Here is a 25,404-nt window from a genome sequence, read left to right on the forward strand (position 1 = left end):
CACTAAGACGTCATGGTTTGAAATCATGCATGGCACGGAAGGTTCCCCTGCTTAAACCAGCACATGTCCAGGCCCGACTTAAGTTTGCCAATGACCATTTGGATGATCCAGAGGAGTCATGGGAGAAAGTCATGTGGTCAGATGAGACCAAAATAGAACTGTTTGGTCATAATTCCACTAAACGTGTTTGGAGGAAGAAGAATGATGAGTACCATCCCAAGAACACCATCCCTACTGTGAAGCATGGGGGTGGTAGCATCATGCTTTGGGGGTGTTTTTCTGCACATGGGACAGGGCGACTGCACTGTATTAAGGAGAGGATGACCGGGGCCATGTATTGCGAGATTTTGGGGAACAACCTCCTTCCCTCAGTTAGAGCATTGAAGATGGGTCGAGGCTGGGTCTTCCAACATGACAATGACCAAGCACACAGCCAGGATAACCAAGGAGTGGCTCTGTAAGAAGCATATCAAGGTTCTGGTGTGGCCTAGCCAGTCTCCAGACCTAAACCCAATAGAGAATCTTTGAGGGAGCTCAAACTCCGTGTTTCTCAGCGACAGGCCAGAAACCTGACTGATCTAGAGAAGATCTGTGTGGAGGTGGGCCAAAATCCCTCCTGCAGTGTATGCAAACCTGGTGAAAAACTACAGGAAACGTTTGACCTCTGTAATTGCAAACAAAGGCTACTGTACCAAATATTAACATTGATTTTCTCAGGTGTTCAAATACTTATTTGCAGCTGTATCATACAAATAAATAGTTAAAAAATCATACATTGTGATTTCTGGATTACTAGATTATGTCTCTCACAGTGGACATGCACCTACGATGACAATTTCAGACCCCTCCATGATTTCTAAGTGGGAGATCTTGCAAAATAGCAGGGTGTTCAAATACTTATTTTCCTCACTGTATATGTTTCTATGTCCTACTAAACTCAAGTAACACTAATTTAGTCTGTGCTGGTGTGGCTGTATTCAACAGCACAGATCAGCGGACCAGAAGAACACAGGCCTGACTCAGCTGGAGTGTCACCGGGGCGCTGCTGTTGTGTGTGGGCGCACGTCTGCTCTGAAGTGCAGTATGTGGCCCGCAGGAGCACAGCTGGGCAGAGCGGCATCCCAGCGGTGGGTGCAGGTGCTGCCCTTTCCCCCATCTGCCTTTTCGACCACACACACCTGTGCCAGGTTGTTCTCTGGCTGAACAACACCAGCCGTCATTCCTGAGCCCGCGGGACACACCGGCACAACCACGGACACACTGATTAGTGCTGTGTGCCGCCCGGTTACCAGCAGGATACGTGTAAAGCATTTACTCTGGCTAATTGGGCATGCAGGTAGGAGGATATCAGGTGGGTTTATTGTCTGATGCATCTTATAAAACAGATAGTTAACCGCAGATTGCATATTGTAAACGTCTAGTTGAGATGAACAGCCTACAGCTGGGTTAATGGTCTATACTGGCAGAAACATCATATATTAAGATATCGGCAATCAATATTAACCCCACTGCATTATCAACATGATCAAAACTAAGTTTTTTTTTGCTGCTTATTAATTGTTAGTAAGATAGTTGTCAAGTTTAGGTATTGGGTCAGGTTAAGGGATCTAGAACATGGTCATGCACGATAACTCTTTAACATGTGCTTAATAAACAGCCAACATGCTAGAAACATGCATTTTAATAAACAAATAGTGAGAATTGGACATTAATATATATATATATATATATATATATATATATATATATATATATATATATATATATATATATTAGAAATATTTTGAGATGAAATTCTACTGGACTGAAGCAACTGACAGTAAGTGTATACATCATTTGTTTTAGAAAAATCACATGATCACAAATCTAGTATCAGATATGATCATCAGGCTTTTGAGGACAGTTTATTTGTTAATCTCTCATTCATCATTGCATTACATTGCATTATATGTTTAACACACTAAACATTACAAGGCTTTGATCTAAGACATTATTGGATGATACAGAGTGACTGATATTCATGTCACTTTATATAAGAAGTCTGTTATAAATATCTCATTGAGTGACATTATGAATATCATATATTTACATTATCAGACTTTAATCTTACGTTTTAGCCATATAAATATAAGCAATTTCACCAAACTCTTTTTTGGGCCTCTCCTTAAATAAGAGCTTCATTGTGTACTTTATCGTAAGAAAAATAGGTGGTTTCCAAACTGTTGTTGGCAGCCACTCATTTCCATGATATGGAGGGGGAAGAATCCTTTGGAAATCAATGGCGACATCAACTGTTTGGTTACTAATATTCTTCAAAATATCTTCTTTTGTGTTCAATAGGTTTGAAACAACTTGTATGAGTAACTTTTTGGGTGAGCTGTCCCTTTAAAACACTGAATGATGTTAACATTCATTTTGGCCTTAGCTGTTTTGAAGCACATCATGATTGCCTTTGATGTCAGTTCAAGTCTTTCGAGAGTGACCCTTGAGGGACAGGAAAGCCATCAAAAGTGTCGTCTACTTATGACAAAACCGAAGAGTGACATCAACTTTCTGTCTTAAATAATGAAATAAGCGTTTTAGATGGACGTTTGGCCCTAGAGGATTGACTAGCGCATCTCAAAGGCCCGGGCTCCAGAGGCAGGCTTGCAGAAGCTTGCCAAGACCCCCCGTGACCCCCAAATCTATGGACAGACAGTGTCTTAATAAAGAAGTCTGTTTGTCACTTTGATGTATAAATGCATGAGTCTCTTCGGCCTGAGCAGCATGCGACAGGCCATCAATATGCAGCTCCGCTAATTCCTCCGCTTCATCAGCAGGGAGATCACGAAGGTCTGAAACATGGCGGCAACAATGACAGCCCCCAAAACAATGGGATCGGGGGAGAGGAGCGATCTAAAAAAATAATTATATAAAATAAAAGGGTTGGGGGGGACAGTGGTGAGATGACAGCTTTTGATCGGAAGTTCAAAGCGAAGAGCAGATGGCGGTTTTGAACAATCGGCCAACTTCCCCAGAGTTACGAGGAAGGTGCCAAAGAAAATGGCTTCTCTGTCTTTCTTAAAGCTTGATTTCCATTCTCCCCGGGTCACAGTGGCCAGCTGTTCTCGGTGAGAAAGAGAGAGCTGATGGCCCCGTATCAGCAGGAGGAGGGCGATTTAATCTCTTTATAACTCGACTGAATCTGTGCCACAGTACGGGTTTCACTGACACTAAGATCTCACATCAACTCTTGCGCTGTCTGCGAACACAGTTCATGCGTCTATATTAATGCCCTTTGCAGTGAGTTTATTTGGCGACAAAGTAAGTAACGGTTCCTGGTAGGTATTTTCAATATGATTAATGTATAAAGTTATAAGCAATGTAGAAAGTCACACACACACACACACACAATATGACTTAATCCTCTTTATGTATTACTAATTTACTCTATGCCATTAAAATCCCCCTGCAGTCACTAATTTTATGCCTTAAAACTCATCTTTTATAATCAGAGAATTACATATTCAAAGTTTCTGCCTATTAAAATACTGTCTTAATGTCTTAAAATGGCTTGAATATAACTCTATACTCTTGCCTCATTAAGTATACTGGGAATGATGAATATGCAAATTAGTCCCCGCCTCCATTAAATCACACCAGCTCAGACTACCTGCTCCACTTTCACTCAGTTAACTTTTTTAAATGCTACACAATAGCAAGTGGCAATATTAGATTAATTTATCCATATGTGTTAGAACCAGAAACTGATTCCAAAGAAGCGAATTATACATTGTTCTCTACAAGTTCATGTATCAGAATCGTAACACATTTTATGTATCGCTCACTACAACGTCAGACACATAACATAACAAATATCATTATTCTCTGGCTTGACTACATTATAAAATAGCTAATAATATATTGATAATGTTATACAAACTATGTTCTTTTTCAATATCTCAGACAGCTAAGAACCCACGGTGACGCGGGTGTCACAAACACTGGTGATTATCTGGAAAGGTCTTTTTAAAGCATTATCCCTCACTTTTAACTCAGGAAGTCCCTAAGTGACATGATTAATGAACACCCAGGTTCAGTCATGTGACAATGTGTGCATTTTTGTTGCCATGGTAACATTTCCAAAATGGTGTCCTGTCTGGTTAGCACATGCCACAGTGTCAGCAATTTTTAAAAATGCTTGTTTTTGTTACAAAAGGTATGTTTCAACCCATGCAACAGTTCTAATGTTTTAATAACATATCCTAGATTACTCTTAACCTGATTTTAATATGTTTCTTGAGCAAATTGATATAAAACAAGTTACAAAGATATTGTGGTGACATACAGTATGTGTCACATCGGGCTATTGACCTTATAAAAGTAGGTGGAATTTTGATGTGACGTATTTGTCACATTAAGAAAAATGGTAAAAATGGTAATGAGCTGCTCAATTAATTTAGCTGATTCAATTATTTTAGTGTTATATATATTCTGCTGTTCATTTCAAAGCATATTTTTTACAAATCTACGTGCATGTTTAACATGTTGACCTCCGGTGGGAGGTAGTTATTTATTTTTATTCAGTTTGCACATTTTGCACAAAAAAAAAAAAAAATCAAAAAATCAAAAAAATTTATTTCCGGTTAAACCATATACCTGAAAAGGTAGAATTCTGATATGTTACAAAAGAGTTGTTGTAAAATTTAATGGTCACAGTTATGTGGTTTTGAAATATGTTGTGGCAAAGCAAATAAAATGCAAAAACTATATTACTTCTGAAAAAAAGGTTTTTGTTTTATCTTCCCAGAAAAGTAATCATTTTGATATATGTTGTGGAAAAGCAAATAAACAGAAAAAAACTTATTTAGCAAAAAAAAAAAAATTATAAAATGTATTTTTTTCCAAATTGAGAAATAAACGCCCAATGTAACATATACAGGTGCTGGTCATATAATTAGAATATCATCAAAAAGTTGATTTATTTCACTAATTCCATTCAAAAAGTGAAACTTGTATATTATATTCATTCATTACACACAGACTGATATATTTCAAATGTTTATTTCTTTTAATTGTGATGATTAGAGCTTACAGCTCATGAAAGTCAAAAATCAGTATCTCAAAATATTAGAATATTTACATTTGAGTTTGAATAAATGACCATCCCTACAGTATAAATTCTGGGTATCTCTTGTTCTTTGAAACCACAATAATGGGGAAGACTGCTGACATGGCAATGATCCAGAAGACGAACATTGACACCCTCCACGAATAGGGTAAGTCACAGAAGGTCATTACTGAAAGGTGTGGCTGTTTACAGAGTGCTGTATCAAAGCATATTAAATGCAAAGTTGACTGGAAGGAAGAATTTGGGTAGGAAAAGGTGCACATGCAACAGGGATGACTGCAAGCTTGAGAATACAGTCAAGCAAAGCCGATTCAAACACTTGTGAGAGCTTCACAAGGAGAGAACTGAAGCTGGAGTCAGTGCATCAAGAGTCACCACGCTCAGACGTCTTCAGGAAAAGGGCTACCAAGCCACTTCTGAACCAGAGACAACGTCAGAAGCATCTTAACTGGGCTGTGGAGAAAAAGAACTGGACTGTTGCTCAGTGGTCCAAAGTCCTCTTTTCAGATGAAAGTAAATTTTACATTTCATTTGGAAATCAAGGTCCCAGAGTCTGAAGGAAGAGTGGAGAGGCACAGAATCCATGTTGCTTGAAGTCCAGTGTGAAGTTTCCACAGTCAGTGATGATTTGGGCTGCCATGTCATCTGCTGGTGTTGGTCCACTGTGTTTTCTGATGTCCACAGTCAACGCAGCCATCTACCAGGAAATTTTAGAGCACTTCATGCTTCCTTCTGTTGACAAGCTTTATGGAGATGCTGATTTCATTTTCCAGCAGGACTTGGCACCTGCCCACACTGCCAAAGGTACCAAAAGCTGGTTCAATGGCCATAGTGTTACTGTGCTTGATTGGCCAGCAAACTCGCCTGACCTGAACCCCATAGAGAATCTGTGGGGTATTGTCAAGAGGAAGATGAGAGACACCAGACCCAACAATGCAGAAGAGCTGAAGGACACTATCAGAGCAACCTGGGCTCTCATAACACCTGAGCAGTGCCACAGACTGATCGACTCCATGCCACGCCGCATTGCTGCAGTAATTCAGGCAAAAGGAGCCCCAACTAAGTACTGAGTGATGTACATGCTCATACTTTTCATGTTCATACTTTTCAGTTGGCCAAGATTTCTAAAAATCCTTTCTTTGTATTGGTCTTAAGTAATATTCTAATATTTTGAGATACTGATTTTTGACTTTCATGAGCTGTAAGCTCTAATCATCAAAATTAAAAGAAATAAACATTTGAAATATATCAGTCTGTGTGTAATGAATGAATATAATATACAAGTTTCACTTTTTGAATGGAATTAGTGAAATAAATCAACTTTTTGATGATATTCTAATTATATGACCAGCACCTGTATGTCACATGAAAAATGTATCATAAACGCCCAATGTCATATATATGTCACATTACAGATCTTTCACAAGTAGGGGTTGTATTTGAAAAACAACTGCAGAAACATGCTATAAGTGCTCTATTTGGTCTGTTTTATATGCCCCATAATTTTCCTATAAGGAGAAATCGGTCTGGGTTCTTATAGGTTAAAAAAAAAAAAAAATCAACATCCTTAGGTTCTCTAATGATATGAAAAGCCCCGCCCCACAAGATGAGGTTTATATACATTAAAAACAGGACAAACACAATAAACACTATACACAAGAATAACCAGACAATTAGTGAACTGTATAGTCCGGATTGAAAATATACATATTTTTGACCCAATAGTAGAGTAAAAATGACATACCAACCATAACTGTCCCACAAGATCAACCCGCATCAAACTGCTTCTCGAGTACCACAGAACCCAAATCCAAATTCCAGGACCCCAAATGGAACAAGTACAAGAACTGAGTACACTATGCAGTACACTATAGATTAGCTTTCGTCTCACATCATAAGGGATACACTGATGCAGTGCTTTTGATCTAGCACTTTAATTCTGTGCAATGAATTTAAACAGTGCAGTTTTTGCCCTGTGGAGTTGTCTGTCAAACTCTCCAAATGAATAATGTATCGCTAAAGCATATATTCCTTTACACATAATGTGTTATTCCTTTCACTAATCTAATTATAGCCAATCTGTGCATCTAATTCCATTCAAGGTATAAAGTTAAAATAATATCAAGTGGAAAAACTCTGAAACAGTGAAGTACAGGGGTTAGGTTATACACTATCTATCTATCTGTCTATCTATCTATCTATCATGTGTGTCTGAGCATTTTCTATCCTGGCTCCTTTGCATGTGAAATAAGATACATGAATTTGCGAGAGCAGCTGGTTTTGCTGTCGAGTGATGTGACCCCACTAAGGCCAATGCCATATGAAGTTTGGGTTTTTCTTCAGCTGTAGGATCTTAAAGAAATGCCCACTTTAATTTCCCAGTAAATTTCATATTTAGATGCTAATTCGCTTAACCCTGGGTCATAAATCCTAGCGGGGTTTATGTTTAGCAAAATTTCTGAAGTCAATCTAATTCCAGCGTTTAAATGATTACTGGAAAATAAAGGCAGGGAAATGCATTGAACTGGACAAGTTTAAGCAGTGAAGTAATGCGGTGGATAATGTTTGGACTCTTCTCATTTAGGCCTCATTTTGACTGAAAGCGAGCGGCTGTCTCAGAGGTCTGCGCTGATCAGAATGAGAATTATCTGAGCTGAGGAAAAATCCAGAAAGCCTTTAATTACTTTTGTTGCCGATGACATTATCACATTGAACCAAGTGGTCAATTAGTGGACTCTGAATGAGGACTGACAATAGCTAGAGTGGGCATATTAGAGGATGGACGTGATGAAACGTGCACATACTTGTTTTTTTTTTTGTTTTTTTTCACCCAGTGGAGCTGTCAGTCTTAGTAAGTGCCTTTCATTTGGCTAAAGTAATTTATCAAAGTCTCTGTCCGATATTCTAATCTTTTCCTTCTTTCCTCCTTCCTTTAAGGTTCTCATCTTAACCTTTTGTCACTCCCTTAAACAGGCAGACGGGAAGAATATCTGTCATTCACCTGGGGTCAGCCATCGATTCTCTGTCTGTACTGTGTCTCAGCTTGTGTAGGGTACATGGCAACATGTTCACCGCACTGCACTCACAACATCAATCCTGCTACACACGCACGCACACCACATACACAAAGAGAAAAAAGTAAAATAAAGCCTATTGATTTTTCTTTTTCATTCTCATTACTCTTGCTAAGGCCGAGTCTGGGCACTGCTCTGCTGTCCTCGCCTACACGTTGTTTATTGTGTTTTTCAGGGAGTATGGCAAATACGTTCTTTATCTATAACTGTTTATTTTCCTAGAAGAGCCATAAGAACTATTAGAGGGGACCTGATTCATTCCATTGACTTAAATCATTTGATTCAGTTCACTAAAAACATTCATTATCTGATACACTCAGTTGCTCTTTCTGTTGGTGGCGATGAGTGATTATGTTTTTGAGCATTAAGCGATTCTTTTAATTCCTGTGTTCAACTATTCCTACTTTTATTTGCCAAATAGTACATGAATAGTATGTCTGAATTTATAGTATTCATGGATTACATGGATGACTTCAAGTACTCACTTCATGGACTTCATGTTCTTCAGATTTTGAAGTGCACATCTCAGGCCTATATTGAGGCCATGGGACAGGAAATGTTAATGACAGTGAAGTGACTATGACAGCATGATGATTGTATTATATACAGATTACATTAATACTACTTTTGTGAAATGAAAAAGTATTTAGTATAAGATGTCTAGATCAAAACACGGCAAAAAAGAAGCAGAAACAAGCAATCACATATGGAAGCAGATGCATATGTAAAATAACACATCATCAAACATTAAAAAGCACATAAATGAAAACTGCCTAATGTAACTGAATGAAACCCGTGAAGTGGTTTAGGACTTTAAAGCTTTGGAGGTGTTGATGGAACCATCTGTTTAGAATCGATCCAGCTTTTAGTTTTTTTTTTTTGTTTAGTTTTTTTGGACATATTGCATGTTCAGATATTCACACAACAAACTATTCTGGTGGCCGTGAAAATTTTGTGAAAATTATACAAAAAATGTTGGTGAAAAAAAAAAAAAGAAGCTGGTGAGGAAAGAGTAAAAAACAAACAAACAAAAAACTGCTGGTGAGGAAAGAGGTAAGCTATCTTTAATTTAATTCCATCAACATTATATTTGTATTTTGAAAGTCATAAAATAAATTTATTTTATTTTAAAATTCAATTTATTTTGCACTGTTTATTATAAAGTGTGCTTTTTCTCCATTTTTGAGAACTGACATCACTGAAAACATATCTGGAATTAATTCACATATATACATTTGGAAATCTGTGTCATTTCCCAAACATCTGGCACTACTTTTTGGACTATACAGCCCAACAACTGTAATATACATACACAATATGTGATATTAAGTGAAATGTAAACCTACAACCAACTATGACTACCTCTAAACCCGATTCTAACACATTTAACATATAGTAACTGACCAAATCTGTATAATATTTTACAAATACAAAGTTCCGTCATGAATCTCTAGATGGCACAGGTTCTAACGCAATCTGATATATCATCACATCATTATTCACATGGCACAGCTGATTTCTGATCAGCAGCCAATGAGCTGCTGCTCAACATTCAAATACTCAGCTAGAGTTTGCTGTAGCAGTTGCAGAGTGCTACAGAAATCCTCCACCTTCCCCAGCTCCACCTGTATAGATCTGCTATGCGGCGATTTCATACTGTATACGGGGGGGTTATTTCATGCATATCTGCAGCAGCAGTATTCTCTACATGCTCACAGCAGCATGTCTGAGGATGTATTGACAGTATCAAGACTCTGTGCTTGCTCTGCCGCAGCAGCAGCAGCGTAGCATAGCAGATCTATTCCGCCAAAACACATTAACTTTGCCATGCACATTACCATGCTAAACTCTCTGAGAGTTGTCATTCCAAAACTAGTGGTTTGTGTTCACTTCACCCTTAAACATACTCATTATTGAACAGTTGAGGGAATGCTTGTGAGATCGCACTTTTCTATGTAATTATGCATCAGCTTCATTTATTCATATTAAACACTTGGATCAGTTCCACTGGAATGATCTCGGTGAGTTTAACGGTTGTGTGCTGCAGTGGTGTGCGAGGTGCGCAGTTCTCTTTACCCTGAATCATCTGTTCTGTGCGTCGGCAGACAGCTGTCCTTCATCAATATTAACTGATTTGCATGGCTACACAGCCCCCCCTGTGGCCTGGAGGATGCGCCAGTGGAAACACTCGTACCCTTCCGCATCAGGTTCGCATCCTTAGCTTCGTCCCACCTGCCGATACCGCCATAACTTATTCATTAAACACCTGCTAGTGTTTGATCCTCAGAGGGGGAGCTTACCGTCATCGCTTCCCATTCACCGACTCTATTTGTTCCCTTCTTCTAAGTTAATGTCTCATGCTTTGCAGAGCTCCAGCTCAGGAGGGTGATGTAAATGTATCCCACTCAGACGGGTATTCATTTTGTCATTCAAAAGCGGACTGGGCCTCTGACTGCATGTAATTCTGAAAACCTCATTATCCTCTCCCGTTCCACATTCACCTGCCTCTCTCCCAGGGATGTTCCTTTCAGCCGCACAGAATTTTGCAACACGACGGCTCGTCTCTGTGATACATCTGAAATATTTCCATCTTTCCGTGGAGAGGTGGTGAGAGTGGGGTAATGAAATTAGAGAGCACAGAGACTTGGCAAATTTGTCTGCTCTGTGGCTGAGTTCAATTACAGTAGGTCTGATTTCTCACGTGGTTTAATTAAAACACAGACGGTGGAATGGGGAGTGGATCTGGACAGCAGTGGAGTGTACAGCGTCTCTGCGTGTCTAAAGAGCATTTGGAGTAGAGCGAGTGGGAGACATAGAAATGAGGGGAGGGAATGTAATAAATTTATACAACAGTTAGACCTAACATTTCTTACAATTGGACGTTTCGCTGTGTTTTGTATCTCTCCGCCTATCTGTGTTCACACTCTGTTGCTTGATGATAATACAATATAGTCTTCAATATGAAACAGAGAAGATAATGTGAAAAGTACATCCTAAAAATAGGCTTCATTATCATTAAACGTCTATTTATCTATCTCTCTGTCTATACCTATCTATCTGTAAATGTTATTTTTGCATATCTTTGTTGTTTTGAATCGCAGTCTATATTTGTGAAGCATTCTGGACTGTACATATATAAATAAATAAATAAATACAATTATTTACAAAAATATAACTTAAAAAAACAAAACAAAACAAACAAAAAAAAAAACAATGTCTTAAATGCAGGTATTATTTTTTTTTATGCAAAATACTACTACTACTACTACTACTATGCCCTATCTGCTGTCTGCTGCTTTGCATAAACGCATTCGAACAAACATTTAAGCTAGTTCAACACTAAAAAATGTAAATCATCTTTAATAATATCTGCTCTGCTCCACAGCACCTCACCCTGCACCCGAATCCTTTTTGTGCTGCAAAGTGCTTCTTATGTCATGCATATAGTTGCACAATGGAGCTGTCACTAGTAATGTGTCTCTAAATAGCATGTTCTGCTTTATTAGTCATAGTTAACATTATTGATGAGGGTTCGAGGCTTCGAGCAATGCAAGTATAACGGTCTTGTTCTCTGAAACTTCTAGAGAAGAGTGGGTGAGATATGAAAGCAAATGTGATTTTTTTAATATTTATTTTTTAAAGGAGAAACAAAACAACAACAACAACAAAAACATGATTTTGATCAATTTGAAACTGATTAGAGTTTAAATTTCAAGGGTTACCAGATGCAACACTGTGGTGACTTTTTGTGCTTCATAATTTTGAATTGTGAGCATTACCAGAACATTTTTATTCATCACAAGATTTGAAAATTTGTCAAATTTTCACATGAAAATGATGAAACAACCAATCTACACTGATTATGAGAATCCAGCAGACAATTATCCCATTAATACTGAAAATATACTGTAAGTGTTCTTAGATTAGTATGACAGTGCATTTAGTAGTTTTAATCCAGTAGAAAGCAAGCATGATCCAATTAGATAGAGAGAGACAAAAAAAAAAAAAAAAAAAAGAGTGGTATCACTTACGTTGAATGTCAATAGTGACACTGGTCTCTTTCCCATTGGGCACAGCCTTGTTGGATGCCCGACAGATGATATTCTGCCCAGTTTCAATGTTGGAGGCTGAAATGTAGAGGGTGCTTACAGTGCTCTCCCTTCGCCCATCTCGAAGAAGAGTCTAGAGGAAGAGAATAAAGTAGGGTTATGGACAGTTAAATTGTGCATTTAATTTAATAATTTAATTTAATTTAATTTAATTTAATTTAATTTAATTTAATTTAATTTAATTTAATTTAATTTCTTAATTTATTTTTGTATATGTAAATATTTACATATACATAAAAATGCATTAATAATAATAATAATAATAATAATAATAATAATAAATCAAATGTTTTATTTAAATATAAAATAAATAAATAAATAAATGAAAACCATGGTCATGGATGTTACTCTATGGAAAGTAAAGGAAAAGTTAAACTGGTGATTTTTCAATTGCAGTCATGGGTGTTGAGGGTGAAAGACAGCACAAAACAACATCATTCAAAATCAATCCCAAGGTTGGCATTCAGAAAAAGCCCTTTTTCCCCCAGCTGCCCACAGGAAATGGAGACAAACAATCCGTTCTGTGCTCATGGTCTCTCTGCACATGGACCGATTGTTTTTGGGAGAAAACAGCATGTTTTGGGGCTCCTTTGTGCAGTTTGAGAGTGAAGCTTTGGTGCGTGGCATGTCGTACACCATAGAGGAAATCAATCTTCTTTTCCAGTGGTCATAGTCTGCGCTAGGCCTTGCCTGCCCGGCGTAGAGCTCCATCTGGAAGCGCTCGACAGAATCCACACTCTCTGCCACACAGCAATGACTCACAGTGAGGCGGAGAGAAAGAGAGATGCTAACCAGCATGGCCAACACAACAGTCACCCACCAGAATAAATTGGCCTTCCCAGCAGGCACTCTTCCTGGCTTGTGTTTCAGAATGGTGGGAGAGATGCACCATGATACTCACTACTTCATCTCTCACTTTGCCTCTCTCTTTAATTCTCTTTTTCATCAACTTCTGGTTCCAAGGTCAGAGTTTGGCTGGTTAGCATCTTGCACTTGTAGTGTGACCTCATACAGCAAAATAAAAAAAGTGTATTAATAAAAAAAAAATCAAAAATCAAAAAATCAAATCTGTCCAAAATGTATGGATATTATTATATTCTAAATGCATGTTATAAAACTTGTGAAACATATATTTATATATTTTAACATCTGTATTAGCAAATATTGTATATTTTGTGCATTTGTAAGTGTATTTAAACATGTTTATATATTTAAAAATCCCTCTCTAGTCTTTTTGGAGAGGAACGCTAACAGATAGCTTTGATTTCTCTAGTTATTCTAAATATATTTGATGTGTTCAGAATATTTTGGGTAACACCATTTGCTTTTTGAAAACAATATATATATATATATATATATATATATATATATATATACAGTATTGTTCAAAATAATAGCAGTACAATGTGACTAACCAGAATAATCAAAGTTTTTAGTATATTTTTTTATTGCTACGTGGCAAACAAGTTACCAGTAGGTGCAGTAGATTCTCAGAAAACAAACAAGACCCAGCATTCATGATATGGACCCTCTTAAGGCTGTGCAATTGATAATTAGTTGAATTAGTTGAAAGGGGTGTGTTCAAAAAAATAGCAGTGTGGCATTCTATCACTGAGGTCATCAATTTTGTGAAGAAACAGGTGTGAATCAGGTGGCCCCTATTTAACCCTTGTGCGTTCTTCGGGGTCTTTTTGACCCGCAAATGAAGTTTGCTAAATTTAAAAAAAATGTTCTCTTTTTCCAAATGGCATGAGACTTTGTACGGTCATCAACACTTTCTAGATCTACAAATAAAAAATAAAATTGGAATGATTTCTTGATTTTATGTTAGTGTGAAAAAAAAAGTTACACTTATGGTCTTTGGGGACTATAAAAATATATATTTTTTTAAAACAAATGTAATTTTACTCTGTTTATTAATGTTTTTACTCCACATTTGTGTAGTTTTTGGAAGACTTATGATATATTTTAAATGTATATAAATAAATTAAAAGACATTTTATATAGGTTTTATACAAAAACAGCTTTTATGTAAAATTCACTTCATAAAAGACCCACATTTCTAACTTTCATTCATGGGGATAACATGGATCATTTCACATGGTTTAGTTTAAAATTTTTGCCCATATTTTGGAAATTACAGTTTCAAAAGTAAAAAATTATCATTTTTACCACTAGATGGCTGCAGAGCTCCACTATTTACTATTTGCTATTTGACCAACTGAAAGATATCTTTTCACAAGTTTTTTTCAGTTGGATTCATATCTACATATTGTGAAATCACAATTATAACAATAAAAATGATTTTTGTCAAAGTTTTGCATTTTTAGAACTGAAAAAAATAAAATTTTCAATAATGTTACATTATGATTTGAATCAAACCTGAACAAGATGTTACAAAGAGAAAGGTTGGAGTCTTTAGAGTTTATCATTTATTTCAATCATCTGTTTTTCATATCATTTTAAGTGTGTGTGTGTGTGTGTGTGTGTGTGTGTGTGTGCGTTCGTGTGCATTGTTGATGTGTCAGTGTCACCAATTTATTTTTGTGGTGGTTCTGCATTTTGGATTATTTTATTTGACAAATTATAAGAAAGCAGTTTTTATGGTCTCACAAATTTATTTGTGTGTGTGTGTGTGCACGCGCATTGTCGATGTGTCAGTGTCACCAATTTATTTTTGTGGTGGTTTTGCATTTTGGATTATTTTATTTGAAGAGACCCCGCATAGAAAATGGACAAAATTCATCCTCAAAATCAGAAACAACACAGAATACACATGGACAGAAATGTCATACAATGTGTCACACTTCCAATATTGCAAAATGATCATGCTGTGAACACACATACAGTCACACACACACACAAACACAGAGGAATAAATTTGTGAGACTAAAAAAAACTGCTCTTTTATAATTTGTCAAATAAAATAATCCGAAATGCAGAGCCACCACAAAAATAAATTGGTGATACTGACACATCGACAATGCACAAACACACAATCACCCCCCCCCCCCCGCCCCACACACACACACACTTTGAAAATTATATGAAACACAGATGATTGAAATAAATGATGAACTCTAAAGACTCCAACCTTTCTCTTTGTAACATCTTGTTCAGGTTTGATTCGAATCATAATGTAACATTATTGAAAATTTGATTTTTTTTCAGTTCTAAAAATGCAAAACTTGGACAAAAATCATTTTTATTGTTATAATTGTGATTTCACAATATGTAGATATGAATCCAACTGAAAAAAAAACTTGTGAAAAGATATCTTTCAGTTGGTCAAATAGCAAATAGTAAATAGTGGAGCTCTGCAGCCATCTAGTGGTAAAAATGATAATTTTTACTTTTGAAACTGCAATTTCCAAAATATGGACAAAAATTTTACACTAAACCATGTCAAATGATCCATGTTATCCCCATGAATGAAAGTTAGAAATGTGGGTCTTTATTAAGTGAAATTTACATAAAAGCTGTTTTTGTATAAAACCTATATAAAAATATTTTTAATTTATTTATATAAATTTAAAAAAATATCATAAATCCTCCAAAAACTACACAAATGTGGAGTAAAAACATTAATAAACAGAGTAAAATTACATTGGTTTAAAAAAAAAAAAAAAACTATTTTGCTACAAAATTACATTTTGTTGCCTGGGGTCTCCAGAGACCCCAAAGACCATAAGTGCACAACCCAAAATGAAGACCGCACAAGGGTTAAGGATGAAGCCAGCACTTGCTAAACATGCATTTGAAAGCCTGAGGAAAATGGGTCGTTCAAGACATTGTTCAGAAGAACAGCGTACTTTGATTAAAAAGTTGATTGAAGAGGGGAAAACCTATAAAGAGGTGCAAAAACTTATAGGCTGTTCAGCTAAAATGATCTCCAATGCCTTAAAATGGAGAGCAAAACCAGAGAAACGTGGAAGAAAACGGAAGACAACCATCAAAATGGATCGAAGAATAACCAGAATGGCAAAGGCTCAGCCAATGATCACCTCCAGGATGATCAAAGACAGTCTGGAGTTACCTGTAAGTACTGTGACAGTTAGAAGATGTCTGTGTGAAGCTAATCTATTTTCAAGAATCCCCATAAAGTCCCTCTGTTAAAAAAAAGGCATGTGCAGAAGAGGTTACGATTTGCCAAAGAACACATCAACTGGCCTAAAGAGAAATGGAGGAACATTTTGTGGACTGATGAGAGTAAAATTGTTATTTTTGGGTCCAAGGGCCACAGGCAGTTTGTGAGACGACCCCCAAACTCTGAATTCAAGCCACAGTACACCGTGAAGACAGTGAAGCATGGTGGTGCAAGCATCATGATATGGGCATGTTTCTCCTACTATGGTGTTGGGCCTATTTATCGCATACCAGGGATCATGGATCAGTTTGCATATGTTAAAATACTTGAAGAGGTCATGTTGCCCTATGCTGAAGAGGACATGCCCTTGAAATGGTTGTTTCAACAAGACAATGACCCCAAACACACTAGTAAACGAGCAAAGTCGGTTCCAAACCAACAAAATTAATGTTATAGAGTGGCCAGCCCAATCTCCGGACCTTAATCCAATCGAGAACTTGTGGGGTGATATCAAAAAAGCTGTTTCTGAAGCAAAACCAAGAAATGTGAATGAATTGTGGAATGTTGTTAAAGAATCATGGAGTGGAATAACAGCTGAGAAGGTGCCACAAGTTGGTTGACTCCATGCCACACAGATGTGAAGCAGTTTTAAAAAACTGTGGTCATACAACTAAATATTAGTTTAGTGATTCACAGGATTGCTAAATCCTAGAAACAAAAAATTTTGTACAAAATAGTTTTGAGTTTGTACAGTCAAAGGCAGACACTGCTATTTTTTTGAACACACCCCTTTCAACTAATTGCCCTATTGCACAGCCTTAAGAGCGTGCATATCATGAATGCTGGGTCTTGTTTGTTTTCTGAGAATCTACTGCACCTACTGGTAACTTGTTTGCCACGTAGCAATAAAAAATATACTAAAAACCTTGATTATTCTGGTTAGTCACATTGTACTGCTATTATTTTGAACAATACTGTATATATATATATATATGCTAAGTTTTTACCACTGAAATCTATCTATGTACATTGTTCAATTTCCGGCATGTGAAAGTGTTCCAGTAAAATGTCCCTTCAGCCAAACCCCCACAGCAGCCCGTGGCCTTTTAATGCCAGAAGCAATGACTTGCGTGGGTGGCCAGTCAAGACCCCATCTGTGTCTCTATAAGACCATATATTAATGTCGTCAGCTCTCTCAAAGAATCTAGAAGAATAATGTACTTTTGAGTCATAATAGTCACTCGCTAATAATTAGTCACGTCATTGCACAGGCCAGTGATAGGGAGCTCGCTAATTGTAGTAATTACTTGCTCATTTTTTTCTTATTTTTTGCCACCGATCTGAAATATAGTAATGAAACCTCACACTCACCATCCCACCAAAAGAGAGGAAAAATAAAAGGAAAGTAAAAGAGTGTGAGACAGAAGAGAGGAGGAGAAAAAGAGAGAGGCATATATTTAAAATACACTGAGAATGTGTTATTATGGGTGCTACAAAGTCCTTGATAAAAAAAAAAAAAAAAAATCCCTTCCAGCAAAGCCACATATCTCACCTTTCTCACAACTTAAAAAGAGGCTTTTCAGGTAGTCAAATAATCTTTAGTAAAACTACAAACATTGTTTTGTGTCCTGTCTGCATAAACATAATAATAAATAGAATAAAACTTACTAAATCGTCTTAAATCATTTTAATTGTCCGTTATACTGCTGTGGCTGTTTCTGTTACACCAAATTTTTCAAATAACAGTCATTTTGAAAACAGAAAGTGAGGCTCAGGTGGAAAATCAGTAAAAGTAAACAATGTTTCACGTGGCAGCCATTTTGAATTTGAAGGTGGGGCTCAGGTAGGAAAGCATGGATCACCAAAATGGAGCTGCTACCATGATTTACTTGCATCACACAGCAGCACTGTTCTTCAAAGGATACATCAATTTTATATGAGATACATCAGCATCAATAGAGGTAAGATTGTTTAATAGCTTAACATTATATCAAGCAAGCCATCTACTGTGCATCCCATTGAAATGCATTTGTTCATGCTATAGGGATATTTTTATGTGTATGTGCCATTGGTATCATTGGTATAGGATTGTTTAAACATTTTAATAGCTTTAATTGACTTATTAGTCTCCCTGAGCATGTTTGCTATTTGTGAGCATCAAGTATGTTATTATTGTGAGGTTTACAAAAAAGGAAGTGTTTTCCTGTGTCAATCTGTTTTTTTTTTTTTTTTTTTGTGAGTCACATGCAAGTTTATGATGATGATCGAAGGTCTTGCCCTGTTTGATGCTATCTAAATATAGGAAACCGATTTAGCTTGTGTTGTCTGCTTTGTCTTTTTGTTGGCTATTAAAGTGGGCTTTACTGTTTGTTTTGTTTGTTATTTGAACTTGTGTCTTAGTAAACTTATATTAAGTAGCCACTTTTACTTAAGGGTCTGCAATATATGTTGTATATGCAATAAATATTAATATTAATACTTATTAGTTTCAATATTGGTCTTACTATATTACTATTTCCCCCCTCATTTAATAAATAAAGCTCTAAATTATTAATTAAGTAACATGATCAGGCTCATTGGACAAAATGTGCCTGTGGCAAGATTTATGCACATTTTGCAACATTTTCAAAATGAAATGTCCAGTGAGTGGCACTAATAGCAGATTCAGTTTTAAATTGATGTTAATCTTTTTATTATTTTGGTTATATTATGTATGTATCGTGGTGCTTAAATCATGTTTGAAAATAACGTACCACCAACACTAAATCTAAACAATAGTGTTATCAAAAGCAAACGTGAAAAATAAATAAATAAATAAAATATTTTCTGGAGCAAGCATGCCATGTTAGTCTTTGAGCTATTTTATCATTACTTGTGTTTCACAGGTCTCGTACCTGAGTGCTTCATATCACAAGTGCTATGCTGTACCGGGTGCACTACCGAGCAAGTTTACTATGTCTGAAAAGCCAGACTTATAGAGCTGGTAATCTGATGCAACCGTCAAAATGTATTAGTTCACAAATCATGCACTAGTGTTTTAAAGTGAAAGATACCTCAAAACAATACGCCCTTATTAATCAAGAATCTGCCCCTGTAATCAGCCTGTAACTTGTGTGGAAAGGAATAAAAAATGCTGTCGTTTTACTTCGTCAGCTGGAAACTGCAGTGAATTTTGAGTTTGGAGTTTTGCAAAAATGTAGGCAGAGGCATGTTTTTTTATTTTTTATTTATGAGCATATGTTTGCATTAATACTTTTGTTAGAATATGTATATACTGTATATTAAAAAAACAACAACGGTAGACTGAATACATTGCATTGTCACAGCAATTCTACTGAAAGGGTTTCACCAAATGTAGGCCATTCCATACTGTACTGCATATTGTGTTTGTCAGAGAGTGGAGCAGCGAGCGTGACGGCTGCTGCTCCGCAGACTAGGTGCTCACCTCACCAGCTGAAAGACACAAGCTGTCAGCCGCAGGATGTGTCAATGTAATATCCTGCCTGACACAGTCCGGATTGTTTCCCTCATTGCTCAGGGCCTGTCTGAAGTCATTAATCTTGAATGGGGCCTGAAACAGCCAAGGACTCAACACTTAACCAGGACCGGGCCGAAAATAGCTCCAAATTACAAATAGATAATTTCTGGTGGTGCAGCCTGGAGCGTGTCAGCTCTCTCTACAGGAAGTGAAGGCTGGAAATCAGGAGTGAAGAATACAGCTTAAGAATGAGGCCTGAGACAGAATTAGAAATGTCAAAACTAGACGTGTGTTTTAAGGCACAATGCCTCAGCTGTATGTGCATGTCAAATGGCCCTGTCCCTTGTCAAATGTCAGAATCTGAAAATAAAGTGTCTGCGTTGGCCTCATCTAGCCGTTTACTGGGTTTAAAGGTTAGCAAATGTCAGTAAACATCCTTTTGAAGTGTGCAGACAAAAATTGTGTGAAATTAAGGTTGACGTCTGGGGGGAAAAAAGCGGTAGTGATTTGCTGATTAGACCTCAAGGCGCACTGATACTAATAATTTAGGCAACATTAGCATGCCGTCGCAAAGTCCCTTAACGCATTTTTAAACGCGGGCCGTCGCTGGAAGGTGTTTCAAATCAGCTGTAATAATTGAGGACCGGCACGGCCACACGTTTCGCCGCCTATTACCACGTATTAATTTCACTATAAGAGAGATAAGCGTTCTGCGGCTTTGTTTTTCCATCTCCCTCAAAAGGAGTGTAAAGTTCTGTCTCTGTTCCTGGGGTTAAAAGCCATTCTTTGATTAACTAATTTAATCCTGCACCTCCAGTTCTGATTAATTTCCACCATTTTACGGTGCAATTAATTAGATGCCTTTTTACTTCTCTCCTCTCCCACTTTTAATTTCAGTGGCAAAACCGCAAGAAGGTTAATTAAGAGGGGGATGCTGAGGGGAGGGGATAGAAGTGAAGGGGTGGAGGCAGACTGATTTTTCAAGCATTAACGGAAGAGGCTAAATTTGGCAAAGAGAAAGCGTGAAGGCGACAGTCAAGCTCTTGTGTCTGCGGAGCTGCGCCTCATGCTACCTGCTTCAGCAGCATGAAACAATTTGCCACTTTCACTTTGATACTAAAGTTAATTAGAACTCTATCTGAAATATTGAAATATTCTCTCACGGTGGGCATTACTATTTAAAAGCCTGCACTAATTATACAGAAATTTAAGCAGGGATGAAGTCTTGGGGGTAAAATTAAATTTGAGAGACAGATGAGGAGGGAAAGGCAAAATTTTGAGAAGTTGTGGAGGAGGGAGAACAAAATAGTATAAAAAAAAAAAAAAAGTCAGTTGTTCAGGTCTGTGGCAAAAGTCAAAAGAACTGTAAAATCCTACAAAGAAAATGGAATTTGGGAGATAATGGACAGTAAGTCAACAGAGTTTATATGTCTGAACTGAACTCCCCAAAGGACATAAAAAAAAAAAAAATCCTAACACTAACATTCAAGATTAGCGCAGGAAAGGCATGGACACAGTTATTTTTGTGCCTGATCTTATATGTATGTAAAAATTATGGAAGAAGAGTATTTAAATAAATTGAGCAACATGATTTACTAAGGTTTGCGCTAGTTGGTTTACTGGTATTTGCACCATTTTTTTTTATCTATCAATCAATCAATCAATCAACATTCTTAATAAATTAAAATGTAATATTTTTGCAGTATTCTGTTCAAAGAAATGTTTCTATAAATGTTTTTTTACAGCCACTTTTGATCAATGTAATGCATGTTATCTCTCATATTAACTTTCAGTTTTGTTGACATATAACATTTTAAAATTGAAATATGAATTAATAAAATAAGTAATGAGTAATTTTATCTTTAAAATAGGTGATTGTTTTGGTTAGCTAGTGGTGACAAAATTTGGACTCTGCAAAATGAGCCACAACTCAGAATTAACTATAGAAAATCCTTTTAAAAAGATGCCCTTTTTGAAATTCGTTTAAAAATTCACACACTTGGCAAAAACCTAAAATCGCTGACCTGTTCTGAATTTCCTCCATCCCATCCATATGCTTCTTTGCCTTTGTTGTGTCTTATCGTCACATCTACAGCACCATCAGTGTTTTACGGCAGCTCATCAGGTAATGACATTCAGAGGCCAATAGAAAAAACTACACCTCAGCAATGTAAGGATGACACATTAGTCATTTGAATTGTTAAGCGTCTCCAGAAATGCCAGTCCAACAGAAAGACATATTCACTGCATACTTCATACAGACATTGGCCTTCATTTGTCCCGATTATGAGCCTGATGAAGGGGGAGTGTGAGAGAGTTTCCGCTCGTCCCATTCTCCATTATTCAGACCAAGTGATTGTGGCTTAATTGACTGCATTGCTTTTTAATAGCATGAATAGAGATATTAGAAAGCTCAACTGCCTACATCCATCACAATGCCCTGTCCCTCACACCCGTCATCACGATAACCACACACACACACACACACACACACACAAAACAAACAAAAAGAAACCTCTTCTTCCGATTAGCGGCGCTTCCTTTAGTGAGTATGCTGATGGGCAATACGGCATTCAGTTACACCAGCTAAATCAATGGTGTTTATCTGCTCTTTAGAAACAGCCAATAATCAGATCAGGTAGAGGGAGGAGTAGCGTTAGCGTTAGCTGAGATGATCTTGTAAGCACTGTTTATTTATGTGGCTGTGTTGATTACACGGCTGCTGCTTTCTACCTCAGACTGACCCCAATAGAAGATCACAATGGGAGGCCGAGATGAAATATGAGTTTTGATTGCATTAAAACATACTTATGTCACATGGATTTGGGCTGGATCACATAAAATCACATACAAACATCAGCTGTATGCAGGGGAGGGAAACCTTTTATAGGAGGAACATTCAAGGGGGGGAAAAAACAAATAATTTGGGGAAAACAATATGGCTTTGCCTTATCTTGCCATCTGTTTGTTTGTGTTGACACATTTTGCAGGGTAAGGAGGACAAACATGTCTCTGTCATTTCAGTTAGAGGCTGGATTTCCAGGGATTTTCTTCCAATCAAATGGAGCTAAGGGCTAAAGCGAATGAGTGCAGATGGTGCAAGCAATCATGACCACAGATGGCTCTCACCACGAGTGGCCATTTCATATGAAATTGAAGAAAACCTACATAAACCGTATTATTTTGCCACAAAAAAATAAATAATATTAATAATATAAATTATTAATAATATAAATAAAATTGAATTAAATTAAATAAAATAAAAATGCTGATTTAAAAGATAAAGTAAGGGACTTTGGTCTGGTCTTTGCATCTGAATATACACACACACTTGTGTGTTTACCCTCTGTAAAAGTCAAGTTCCGGGCCCCCTCTCCCTCACCGGGCCCTTGGAATCGTCCTAACCTCCTTTTGCCAAGTAAGACATGTTCCTGTAGCAACCTCTTTTGTTGATCATGGAATAACATTCCTATCTGAAAACATAGTCCCTACCCTAACCCTAACCATAATTTATACCTAATTTCAGATCATTAGGATCGGGTCAGTTAGAAATACCAAGGGTTCACAAAAAAAAAAAAAAAAAAAAAGGGGAGTCCGCTTTTAGCTATTATGCCACCCACAGTTGGAATCAGCTTCCAGATATACTAAAACATTAGCCACATTTAAATCTAGACTCAAAACTCATCTGTTAAGCTGTGCATTTATTGAATGAGCACTGTGCTACGTCCGAACTGACTGCACTGTATTTTATGTATAATAATTTTCTATTTGTAACCGTTTTAAATTAATTTTAAATACATTTCTAAATCATTTTTTAAAAATTGTGATTTTTTTTTTTTTTTGTTGTCTTCCTTTTATGTAAAGCACTTTGAATTACCATTGTGTATGAAATGCACTATATACATAAAATTGCCTTGCCTTGCCTTGCCTAAAATCAGAGAGAAGTGATAACTGAATAGCAAGGGTGTAGAAACACCTAACCCTGGTTGTCAGCCTAAAACAGACATTTCCTGTAAATGTATTCCTCAATTTTGATTGATTGATTAGAATGTTGTTCCACAATCAACAAATATATTGAACCAAGAACATGTTGGTGAAATCACATTCACCGTAAAGGATATTAGCCCCTATAATAATGGGTGTGTATAATATAATAACTGCATATACTGTATGCTCACACATTTTAAGGGCATATATATATATATATATATATACAGTATATATAATATAATATTGAAGTGGCTAGTGAGACACTAATAAATAGTAATTTCAATTCCTCAAACCTTACCTTTGAGTACGTGGCTCCATTCAGCACCTCTCCATTTCGGATCCAGATGATTGAGGCGCCGGGTTTGGCATTGTCTGCGTGACACGTCAGATTGAGAGGGTCGCCCGCTCTCAGGCTCACCACAGGCCCTCCGATGATAACAGGGTCATCAGGTGGAACTACACAAGACGGAAAAGGAAAATAAAGTTGGGAGATCTGCCAAGATGCCAAAATCTGTCCTCAAAACTCAAATTCATTCTTTGCCACAAGGTGCCCTTTTGGAGCGGTAAAAATAGCGGTTTCCCTGGTAACGCTGTACACAAAGCAGCACTATGCTCACAAATGCTGCTTCATCAGGCATTACAGGCGAGATGAAATGAAAATGAGACCAATCGGCCCAAACACCGCAGATTAGCATCAGTTAAAGGAGGGATTCATTTGAAGGGGGAAAATGAATCGCTGAGCGAATCATTTGGGAGTCGTAGAGCAAGTAAGGTGAAAAAATAAATGCATATTATAAGACTATGAAAGTGTTTTTTTTTTTTCATGCATATCAGCCTGTTGTTGTGGACTCCCAAAACCAAAATATGAACCTTTCATTACCCATACTAGGGGCACTTCAATTTAGATCATCTTCGTGAAGAGAGAAATATTGCAACTGGAAAACAACTTTCTAGCATGTGACGGTATTCTGAACTGAATGGTGTGGGTCGAGCATTAAGGAATGAGGCTTGATCATAGTAGAGAGGTTTAATTTTATCTGCATTTAAAGTGAGCAGGTGTGATTTGTATCTATGTGGAGGCCATCATTGCAGTGTGACTCAGAGCGAGGAGCAGTCGAATGTGCACGTGAAATGGGCGTAATAATGTGAGTGAGGACTGAGGAGGCGTAGAGGCAATCTAAGAGAAGCAAGGAGACATTGTGTGAGGGCCGTTAAGCCCAGCAGAAAAAACAAGTTCATGAATGGCACTGATTGCTCTCTCTGTTTAACACACACCCAAACCCGATCATCCTGCGTTTTATTCAAACTCCAGTGAATTATTGATCGCCCTGCATGTTCATTACCGAACAGATCTGGGGCAAGAGAAAATCAAAGTTAGTAAGCAGCCGGCGGAGAGAAGTTGAGAGCGAAAGAAAGAGAAAAGGGCACAATAAGGGGAGGTCACGGCAAAGAGAAAGATAATTAGAGTCAAGGGGTTGTTCAGAATTGCATGTCGCTGAGGTCTTTAATTAGCCTGAAAAAAGGAAAGCTATTCATTCTTTGCTTACACTGTTAAA

The 25,404-nt window shown here is 37.1% G+C and overlaps 1 protein-coding gene across 9 annotated transcripts in view; it reads right to left on the minus strand.

Annotated features, from left to right (window-relative positions):
* Positions 1–25,404, minus strand: part of kirrel3b (kirre like nephrin family adhesion molecule 3b) — a 222,468-nt gene that overhangs the window by 39,837 nt on the left and 157,227 nt on the right. For 7 of the 9 annotated variants that reach the window (XM_058751314.1, XM_058751312.1, XM_058751310.1 and 4 more), the window contains exons 4-5: positions 24,147–24,304; positions 12,216–12,366 (exon numbers count right to left, since the gene is read on the minus strand). In XM_058751314.1, coding sequence (XP_058607297.1) covers positions 12,216–12,366; positions 24,147–24,304 — 309 coding nt within the window. Of the gene's footprint in view, positions 1–12,215; positions 12,367–13,194; positions 13,392–24,146; positions 24,305–25,404 lie in introns of those variants that run through there. The other 2 variants (XM_058751315.1, XM_058751316.1) reach the window with 2 other exon arrangements.

The sequence above is a fragment of the Onychostoma macrolepis genome, chromosome 18 (assembly GCF_012432095.1).
Source record: "Onychostoma macrolepis isolate SWU-2019 chromosome 18, ASM1243209v1, whole genome shotgun sequence".
Lineage (NCBI taxonomy): Eukaryota > Metazoa > Chordata > Actinopteri > Cypriniformes > Cyprinidae > Onychostoma > Onychostoma macrolepis.